Source organism: Microchirus variegatus, assembly GCF_963457635.1.
Source record: "Microchirus variegatus genome assembly, chromosome: 2".
Lineage (NCBI taxonomy): Eukaryota > Metazoa > Chordata > Actinopteri > Pleuronectiformes > Soleidae > Microchirus > Microchirus variegatus.
This window is the reverse complement of record NC_139803.1, coordinates 32457219-32468394: the sequence shown is the minus strand read 5'-3', so window position 1 is coordinate 32468394 and position 11176 is coordinate 32457219. Positions and strand designations below refer to the sequence as shown.

The following is an 11176-nucleotide window of genomic DNA, read 5'->3' as shown; positions in this document are numbered from 1 at the left end:
TATTTGCTTGAATGCAAAAAGTTGTAAATTAAAACTACCATGTTAAACATGTACCTTTTACCCCCTGGAGGAATGCCATTCACCAAACGGATTTCTGTTGCTGAGGTCGTCCTGTGCTTGCTGGGAGAGATGTTTTATGGAATTTCGGGGGGGAGATGTCAAGAGGTTTTATTTCAGTGCTGGAAAAACGAGTCATTGACGGTAAACAAAAAAAGGAAAAAAAAAAGATGATTTAAAAATGATTTGGTGGCTTGTCGCTCTCTCTCTGCAGGATCTTTGCAGATCTTTTAATTTTAACAAGTTATTTTCCAAAATATGACTTTAAAAGTGTCCTTTTGTATGTGACCTGTACTATATGATTCATTTAATATTGTATATATGATTTACCTTGTTTCATGTAGTGTTATATATATATATATATATATATCTAGATTAATTTTGTACAAATTGTCCCTCTCTGTACAGAATAATAAAAAAAAAAACATCAATAGCGAGTTAAAAAGAGTCGATCTGGCACATACCGTCTTTATTATCCTGTTCTGACTGTACTTTAAGAATTTAAACGAAACATTTTATTTTTCTTATGAAAATCTGCAAAGTTTCCTCCATCGTAAAAAAAAAAAGAAAAGAAAGAAAAGACCATTGTGTGCTCCTCTCACTGTCTTTAGTGGTGTACGACTATGTAGAATGAATAAACGAGATTATTTGAATATATATTTTTCAACCATGCATCCATTTTGGCTTTACTGAACTGAAAGAGCACACGTCGAAAAGGGTCAAAGGTCATGCACTGTGACAAAAAAATAAAGATGCTGGTGTGAAGCGTTGGCAACGGGAGACGACGTGTTAATCAAAAAGAAGTCCACTAAACATTTTAAACCTACACAAGAGTTTATAAGTCATTTTTTTAAAGATTGGACAGCATATAAAATGAAAATAAATCCAAGCTTTGCCACTTAAAACTCTTTTCCACATATGTAGTAGTCAATAGTTAATAATGACAAAAGAATAAAGTAATTTAAAAGGTGGAAAGTTTATTTTTCAACAAATGTTTGGTTGTGGATGTGGCAGTGATCTGTTTTAACCACAAGAGGGCGTTAGAGGTAGTTGGGAGTGTAACATCTGGAGCTGCAGGACTGAATGAACCAGGGTTTCTCACTCCTGGTTCTGCATGTTCTGGGTGTTTCTCTGCTCCAACACACCTGATTCCAATAAACGGCTCCTTATCAGGCTTCAGCAGAGCTTAGTGACGAGCTGACCATTTGAATCAGGTGTGTTTGAGCAGGGAAAACACCTTAAAACATGCAGGACAGTGACTCCCAAGGACCTGGGGTGAGAAACCCTGGTCTAGAAGCAGTGACTGTCCTTATTCAGCAGCAGTTTCCATCGAGAAGCTGTGAACTGAAACAGACCCAGGACAGTGTCTTTCCTGTGTCTGCAGGTGACTGACACACAAAAAATGAGATAAAGATTGTTGTGGCCAATTTGGATCTGTGTGCTTGTGTGAGTGAATGTGGGTGTGTCAGTGGTGAAGCACTGGTTGTTATGGGTTACTTGCACACCTGTGAGCATGGGTTGGGTAATTAGTCACACAAAAGTTAGATAGGGGAGACACAGCTGAGGAGGTGGAGGGAATTAGGATCAGGAAAGCCACACAGTTTTTCAACAAAGTGTAGTGGCATTCTTGCTACCAAAAGGCCACTTGAGGGAATTTGAAGCCATTTCCAACGCGTGTCTGTGTGTGCAGCAATTGAATTGTTTTGTGTCACAGTATTAGTGCTTTAAGTCTTTTATACACAAGTCTGGTTTTAAGTCTTGTGGGGTCCAGCTTTTGTAATTGACTTTAAAAGATTTGCAAGCTAATAAAAGTGTCAAACTCAAGCCAATGGAGGACATTATTGTTGTACACCATCACGCGTTGGAAATGGCTTCAAATTCCCTCAAGTGGCCTTTTGGTAGCAAGAATGCCACTACAAAGATGAGAGAAAATGCAAAACCTTTATGTTTTGAGTACAATTTCTACAAGGTACAGTAGGAATACTTTAACTGTTGTTATTATAGTGTGTTAATACATATGATGTATAAACTGTTCAAACAACACAGCACATTTTGTGTCTTTAAACAAAGTAATTATGGTTCACTGACATGGAATAGTCACATAATCAAATGTTGATTATTGTTTCAAGCCAAAACGTTTTCTCTTTTTCAAGGTGTTTTATTCTGCTTCATTCACATTTGATCAGTCGATCACTAAAAGATAAACACTTGTATAGTTAAATTTTACCCAGATCGTTTGTTTTCTGATAGTCACTGCACTTAATCTGACTGTGAGTATGGTTTCAAAGGGTGAGATGTTGGGAAAACCCAGATATAAGTGTGTCCTGAAGCAGGAATCTGAGCTGCTTCTGCTTCCTGGTTAAGAACACGATGACTCTTGTCTTTTAAAGAATATACTGTGGATAATTTACAGGTGCTCTCTCTCTCTCTCTCTCTCTCTCTCTCTGTACGTTACAACAGCAGCAGGACAGTTCCTCTGTGTCAGCACTGGAGACACATTCACACATCACTCTCTTCATTAGTAGTGTCACACACACACACACACACACACACACTTGTGTGACTTCACTATTTATATCTTAGTGAAGTCACATCACATGCATTTCCTAACCCCTTAACTAAGTGCCTCACCCTAACCCTAGGTTAAGGCTTAACCTAACCTAAAACTTTGGCTAAAGGCTTTGACCTCACAAAGATATTAATCCAAGTACCAGGTACCATATATGATTCCTTGCGTCACATCTTCAGAAGTTACCCTAACCCTAATAACAATATTCTTCCCCACAGATTTGCTGGATTATGACATCTTCACCTTGACCAGGCTCAGACATGGACATCAACCCCACAAGGTCAAGTGCGTGGTATTTAAAGGCTCTGAGTACGTTTAATTAAAATAGGACACTGACCCAGGTTTTTTTTAAAGATGTGAGGACTAAATGTCCAATACATTTTTAATCCTCACAAAGATAGAAGAACACACACACACACACACACACTGTGAGAGTCAGGACGGCTCAAGAACATCAGTGACTCATCAGTTTCCAGTAAAAATAGATCTAACACATTCAGCTGGAGATAACAAGAGCAACATGTAAGATACTATAAAAGTAATGTAATGTCTATTACAGGTAATTAAGTGGAAATATTGTTGTAAAAAAGTGAAGTTTGAGTTGTAGGTATGTCCATGTCTAGGTTAATGTTTCTGTGTTTTCTTTTATTCTCATAAAAACAGACCCCGAAAATGGGACTCAATTGATTACAACCATTTAAATAAGAAGGTAAGTGGAGGATAATATGGTTTAGATCTAGAGGAAATCTCACAGAAATGACAAACTAAGTCAGATACCCAAACATCTCAGATTGTTTTGGTATCTGTTCCAGAATTATTCAAACAAAGCGGTGAGCATCAATCTATTTATTATTGATAAAGCCCATAAAGTATCACACAACCTTAGTGGTTATTAATTTCTATTCTTCAAGAGCATTAAACCCTTAAGAGCCTGTCTATTCACATCTACACCTCCTCATTCTCTCTATATATTGATTCTCTACATAAGAGGTTTTTCACAAGATCTGCTGTGTGTCCATTTATTCATATGGTGCTAAGATTATGGAAATTCACACGAGCCATGAGATGGGTAACCTGTGTGTAGCTGAAACTATATGGTTTTTTTTGTGGGACGAATTAGTATTTCATGCGTACTTTTTACCTATTTCGTGGAAACAAATTAGTATTTACCTATTTCCTGAGAACTAATTAGTATTTTGTGCGCACATGTTTGCTATTTCGTGGGAACTAATTAGTATTTCGTGGGCACGTTTTACATATTTCGTGGGAACTAATTAGTATGTTATGAGCACATTTGAACTATTTCGTAGGAACTGATTCGTATTTTGTGCGCACATTTTATATATTTCGTGAGAACTAATTAGTATTTTGTGCGCACGTTTTTGATATTTCCTGTGAGCAAATTAGTATTTTGTGGGCACGTTTTACATATTTCGTGGGAACTAATTAGTATTTCGTGCCCACGTTTTACTTCCTGGGAACTAATTAGTATTTTGTGAGCACATTTGAACTATTTTGTAGGAACTAATTAGTACTTTGTGCGTATGTTTTAGCTATGTCGTGGGAACTAATTAGTATTTCATGGCCACAAATTATACATTTTTTTTACCCCATGTCATGTCTGGGGCTCCGTATAATTCCTTATTTATTAAGTTAGTGTAAGTTCCTGGCATATGAGAGACCCCCACTGTTCATGTGGGGAATGTGCAGGACCTTGCAGTGTTTACATAAGTGCACACAGACGGACTCCTCATGTTTTCTGGGCATAGGGGGCATTTTGTTTTTGGGATGTTCTGTCGGTATGTTGAAGTGAAGTGTATGAATATATTTTTATTTATTTGTCTGTGCTGTTCGTTGGTGTTTCCAGTGTTTACCAGAAAAGGAAACGCAAAAACATGGCTTAATCTTTGGCGAGCAGCTTTGCTGTGTGTCCAGAAACAAAGAGAGTAACAGTCATGGCAAAGTGATCATCATGCAAGTGAGAAACCTGCTCTACCACCTGCACTCAGTGTGCCACAGCTGAGAGTGACTCTGAAAACCAACCTCCTCTCTCCTCACTGCAGCAGTTTGCGATTGGCCCTGTGCTGCTGACAGCAGTGGTGCTTCTCTGTGGTGGAGAGAGAGAGACAGGGGAGGGGGGGGGCAGCCTCACTGTATAAAAGCCCTGGATATGCAGCATCACTGAGCTGGTGCAGTGCAAAAACGCTCGCTCATCCACACTGATGGTGTGCAGAACAAGGGGGACATAAAAAAAAAACCTTCTGAAACTACAAACATCCATTTTCTTAAACAAACCAAAAAAAATCCACAACAAAAAATTCATCATGAGCTACGATTCCTACATCTCCCACTGCCGTCCTTGGGACAGCTGCAGAAGCTCCCGAACCACCACCACCAAATCCTCCATGTCCTCCTCTCTCTACTCTCCTCGAGCTCCTCCGTCTGGGAAGAGGATCTTGAGGTTGACCTCCTCTTCTCTACCTGATGGGTCAGAGAGGATGAACCTGACTCAGACCAGCTCTCTCAACACAGAGCTGCTGGGCCTCCGTTCCCAGGAGAGGGAGCAGCTCGTGGACCTGAACGACCGCTTCGCCACCTACATCGAGAAGGTGAGGCACCTGGAGCAGCAGAACCGGGCCCTGCTGGCCGAGCTGGAGGCGCTGAGGAGGTGGCAGAATGAACCGTCGCGTCTGCAGGCCGTCTACGAGGGGGAAGTGAGGAGTCTGAGGGCCATGATCGACTCAGAGAACGGTGAGAAGATGCAGATGGAGGCTGAGAGGGACTACCTGCGTGATGTGTACGAGCAGATGAAGGAGCGCTGTGATGAGGAGGCCAGGCGGCGCATGGATGCAGAGGAAGCCCTGCAGAGGGCCAAAGAGGAGTCCAGCAGGGCCGTGCTCTCCAACTGTGACGCCGAGGCCACCGTGGTCTCCCTGTGTGACGAGATGGTGTTCCTGAAGAAGGTCTTTGCAGAGGAGCAGTCGGAGCTGCAGGCCCAGCTGCAGATGGTGAACATCAGCGTGGACTTAGAGGTGGTGTCCCGGCCCGACCTCTCCACCGCCCTGAGGGACATCCGGGTGCAGTACGAGCGACTGGCCACCAAGAACATGCAGGCGGCCGAGGACTGGTACAAGAACAAGTTTGCGAGCGTGGCCGAGTTGGCCAACAAGAACAACGAGGCTGTGCACGCCATCCGGGAGGAGACCATGGAGTACCGGAGACTGCTTCAGAGCCGCTCCTCTGAGATCGAAGCTCTGCGGAACGTCATCGAATCCCTGAACAAGCAGCTGGAGGAGCTGGAGGAGACGCAGACCACTGAGGTGGCAAAGTACCACGTGAGTTTTCTCCTCTCAGAGGAGGTTTTCTTCTATATATAAGCATGAGGGAAAGGGATGAAGGAAAAGATGGCATGTAGTATAAATTATCTTGACCAAAAGATCAAAGAGCTGAGATAGATAGAAGAAAATAAATATGTATTTTCCTGCAGACGAGAACAAAAGAGAAAAAAGAGACTTCAACTTAAATGAGTGTCTTTTCCTACGCCAGACTTAAATCCTCTTCTTTGACAGGTGAGGATAAGTGAGCTGGAACAGGACATCAGCGAGGCCAAGCAGGAGATGGCGCGCTACCTGAGGGACTACCAAGACCTTCTCAACGTGAAGATGGCACTTGACATTGAAATAGCTGCGTACAGGTAAGAAAAGCAATCAATCAGTGAGGGCGAATGAGGCACTAAGACATAACAGATGCTCACTCTGACAACTGAAAGAGTGTCATCTCATAAAATGTATGCCTGCTAAGTCTACGATATCTAAAAATACACGTTTGCCACGTTGTCTCACAATTAGACAGCTTTTTATGACTGGAAATTAAAATTTGTTTAATTTATGTACATTTTAACAAATTTTAAAAATGACAGCAACCAGCAGCAGATCATCAACTCCTGTATGCCTTGACATAAAAAAAAAGTAGATTTCTTCGATGGATGTTGGCGTGAATGAATCTCGTGCGCACGTTTTACCTATTTCGTGGGAACAAATTACTATTTTGTACACACATTTTACCTATTTCGTGGAAAGAAATTGGTTTTTCGTGGAAACAAATTACCATTTTGTGGAAACAAATTTAGTATTTCGTGCGCACGTTTTAGCAATTTCATGGAAACAAATTTGTATTTTGTGGCCACAAATTATTATTTTTTTCCCATGTTATGTGAAAACACCAGCATTATTGTGAGTGTGCAGGATCTTGCGGTGTTTGCCTGTTCAATTAAGCATGGAGGGAGTGAATGGTTCTATCTGCACAGTCAGCACAACGCGTTCTACCCCTTGAACGACGACATCGATTTATCGATTGCCGTGAAAATACAAAGATGCATGAATAAATCAGGCTCAGAGAAAATCTGCTTTTCTTTTCAGGAAACTGCTGGAGGGGGAGGAGATTCGTCTGGCTTACCCTTCCTTTCCTGCTCTACACAACTAAAAACCTAAACGCCACCAGCCTGGCGTAAACCTGAATCCTTCATACCCTTCCTTCCAACTCCGATTTGATCTTCTCCCTCTCTCATTTCTCTTTCCTTCTTCCCTTTCTCACCCCCCCCCCCCCCCCCCCCCAAAAAAAAAAAAAATATACTTGTTTCTTTCCTCCTCCCAAGACCTAAACCGCAAAAACAAAGCTCATCCTTCTCAAGACAGATGCGCCCTTGTGCTGAACAAGAGGTCCACCAGAACAGAAGTCCCCCTTCTTCTACACACGTTCTGACACCACATCATCAAGACGGTGGCAACTGTACACTGCAGAGTGGCTGCACTGCGTTAGTTACGGTGCGATGTTCGGACAGCAGTCTCGACTGGGCCGGGGTTCCCCTGTCATTCACGTTAAGGTCCAAGCAGCGGAGTCGACCAACCGTTGGACCCCACCGACTCCTCGTTGTGCAAACACTTGACCAATTGTTTGCAAAGGAGGACAAAATAAACCCCTTAAATCTCTCGCTGCTTGGACTTTAACTGTGTTTTAAACTTAGTGAAGCTGAACTCCTCTCCCGATCAAGTCTACATTGTCCTGCACCCCTGGTTCTTAAGTCGTCGTAGTAGCCGTGAGAACCAGTAACCTTAAACTTTTATTTTCCACTAAACTTATTGTTTCTTTCATTCAAAGTTGCTCTTCCTCTGCATTTACGTCGACACAAACACGGCAAGCATTTGGTTAGTTTGAAAATCAGTGAGTTAGGCTTTTCCTATTTGGCTTCATGTTTAAATTCCCAGTTTCAAAATAAACTTTGTCTTTTCTTGCTCATGGGTCTGAACATGTAAATGCTTTGGAAGACGACGCTAACTGTTACTGGTTTCTCCTTATGCAGTGTGTCTCTCGGCGTTAGATATTTCCTTTTGTCCTGTCGGCTACTTTAAGTCTAAAACAATGAAACTGAAAGATAACCTTGCAGTGGGTCCTTGTTTGTCCGCTGATGTACATCTGTGACAATAATAAACAAGCTGAATAAACCCGCAACTGACCTGCAACCTGGTTCACATGTCGAGTCATTTTTTTAAGTTAGCGCAGGTCAAGAGTTTTCCAAATCTGTGCCACTGGGACCAACATATATAATTTATTAGTTAACAATTGCATGCATTTTCAACAAAAAATAATAAATAGAATTCAGTCTTCACATTTAAGAAGCTGTAAAATGAGAAAGTTTGATTTAATTCTGTCAAAAACACAATTGTTTCCGCCCTCCTTGACTTCTATGCTAGCGCCCCCTACAGCTATTTTATTTTATGCTTATTTATTTTGCGCAATTTAAATATTTCATATCCACATTGGCTGTGTCCGAGCACAGCAAAATGCGGTCAGGTGGCATCTCGGGAACAGCCCTATACTGTCAGTGGACCGTACGATAGGAAAACTTTATGAGAAATGTGAATAAATGAAGGCCTAATAATATGATCATGTTAGAGTCCGCAGGTTTTCTGGCTGACGACTTTATTTTAATATTTTACGATTATTACATTAACATAACTATAAGTTAGCATTATTTGTAAACCACCAATCCAAAAAAACAGTTACAAATTTGAACTTTGAAATTCAAACCAAAATACAAGCATAGAAATGTCACCAAAAAAAATCCTATTCACTGTTAATATTCAATTGAATTGTTTTTTTTATCATCATAAAAGTAAAGCAGTCTGTTTTCTTAATGTTATAATATATATATATATATATATATATATATATAATATATATAATATATAAAATCCCTGAGTTCTGTGACAGCAAAAGTTTATCTTTTACAAAATTTATGATTATTAGCATACAGTACGTCAGTGAATGGCAAATCGAGCAAAAAAGTGTCCAAGAAAACAACATGATACCTGTAAAAACACATATAAATTAAATTGATAATTTTAACGTTTCATTGCATCATTATAATTTTCATCTTATTGAATTCACTATCGGTTGGTTTTCCCTTTTATTTATTTCTAGTTTGAATTACATAGATTTGTTCGCCTCCTGGCTTTAGTGCGGTCCGCGGCCTCCCCTCTCGATAAATCTATTTGGAATCATCCACTTCCTGTTTGCCATTAGCGTCTTCTACGCGCGCGGAGCCAGCAGGAGCAGGAGGAGACACCCGGGAGGACGAGGAGCAGCGGGGACAAACATGTGGTAACTGCTGCTTAAAAATGATCCACACAGTTCTTAGATGTTCTGTTGTTGACGCTCTGTTTACAACTGTTGTTAACATCCGGCCTGAGTGATCTGATCACAGGTGTTGCTCCGGTTAGCACCTGCTGCTAATGCTAATGTGACGTCACTGCTCCAAAGTAAACACACACCTTTCATTTAATTTCTCTTCACATACAAATGATGTTGTTTTCTGTTTGTTACACAAAGACATGTTAATATTATCTTTGTTTGGTCCAGAAAATGTTTGAAAAATATCCATCAGTGTTTCTCAAACCTGGAAATAATGATTCTCAAATGTCTTCTCTTTTTATCCACAAACCAAAAATGATTCCGTTTTTTATTATTTCTTTGTTATAAGGAACAAAGAAACCAGAAAATGTTCAACATTTGTAATAAAATAAAACAGTTAAGGAAACAACAACAATTCATTGATTATTATAGTATTTGACAGTTCATTTAGTAATGGTTTAATCCCTACTGGTTTTATATATTTTTAAAATCATCAGAGACACCATGATACGATTTATCACAATATTCAAAAAATCATATATTGCACCATCTAGTGGACTGTAATATTAATTTATTTAGTTATTTTTGAATGTTAATCCACAAAAACATTTGATGTTTATTTGTAACATCAGTTAAAAAAATAAACACTAATATACTTGCTGTCTCAAAAGCGATATAATATTGCCACACAAACTGTCGCATTATTTCACTGTATCTGTTTTTCCCACCACCACGACTAATAATCCACTCAAACAGCGTCACATTCCGTGTACAACCACAGCAACATTATTTTTGGTTTGTGGACAAAACAAGACATTGGAGAATATCATCATTTTCCAGGTTTAAAAAAAAACCTGATCGACATTTTCTGACATTTTATGGACCAAACCATGAATCCAGACAATAATGCACAGTTTAAACCATTATGAAAACAATGGCTAGTTGCAGCCTGAGAACAAACACAAATGGTGTACATTTGTTTATGGAGCAGTAAAGTAGGATTCACCTGTGATTTCATCACCTCAGACGGACGTAAACAGCACTTGTCAACAGAGTCTCTGTTTAATGTGTCTGCATTGATTTCCATTGTTAATATGTGACTTTAGTGAAAACCACATTCACTTGTTTGCAGGTTTTCCATGTTTCCAGTCCAAGTCAACTGCAGCTGTTTGGAGCTCTTCAGTGTTGGGAAGTTCACACAGAAACTTGATAAACACTCATTTTTGTCTTTATTCAAACACTTTAGATGATCCATGTTTAGCTCACTGCACTTTCTAAATACCATTATTGTTCACGACTTGACTCCTGTTTGAGCCACTCCCACATTTACACTAAACACAGACTAACAGCTGCAGTTAAAGGGATAGTTTGGGCTTTTCTCAAGTCTGCTTGTACACATCATCAACACTGACTTTGTCCATCAAGCAGCCTGGAAGCCACACACTTCCTCTGCCTGATAACATGGCTGACAGCAGGGACAGCCTTTTGTCGTTGTCCTTCTGTCCCTGCTGGCTGCCATGTTATGAGTGACAGTGAGTGTCTGGAACACAGTCTGCTTCGATGGACAAAGTCAGTGTTGATGATGTGTACAAGCAGAATTGAGAAAAGCCCAAACTATCCCTTTAACTGCAGCTGTTAGTGGCTCAAACATTAGTCAAGTAGTGAACAATATTCACGAGCTAAATATGGATCATCTACAGTGTTTGAATAAACAACGTTTATTGTCCAAAATTAGTGTTTGTGAAGTTTCTGTGTTAACATCCCAATACTGAAGAGCTCCAAACAGCTGCAGTTGAGTTGGACTGACTGAAACATGAAAAACCAGCAAACAAGTGAATGTGGTTTTCACTAAAGTCACCT

The 11176-nt window shown here is 40.2% G+C and overlaps 1 protein-coding gene across 1 annotated transcript; it reads left to right on the top strand.

Annotated features, from left to right (window-relative positions):
• Positions 1–4950: 4950 nt before the first annotated feature.
• neff2 (neuronal intermediate filament family member 2) lies at positions 4951–6324 on the top strand (the record flags this gene model as incomplete). The annotated part of the gene is made up of 2 exons (XM_083910799.1): positions 4951–5961; positions 6196–6324. 2 exons carry the CDS (start codon positions 4951–4953, stop codon positions 6322–6324), a joined length of 1140 nt encoding a protein of 379 aa, XP_083766925.1.
• Positions 6325–11176: the final 4852 nt, after the last annotated feature.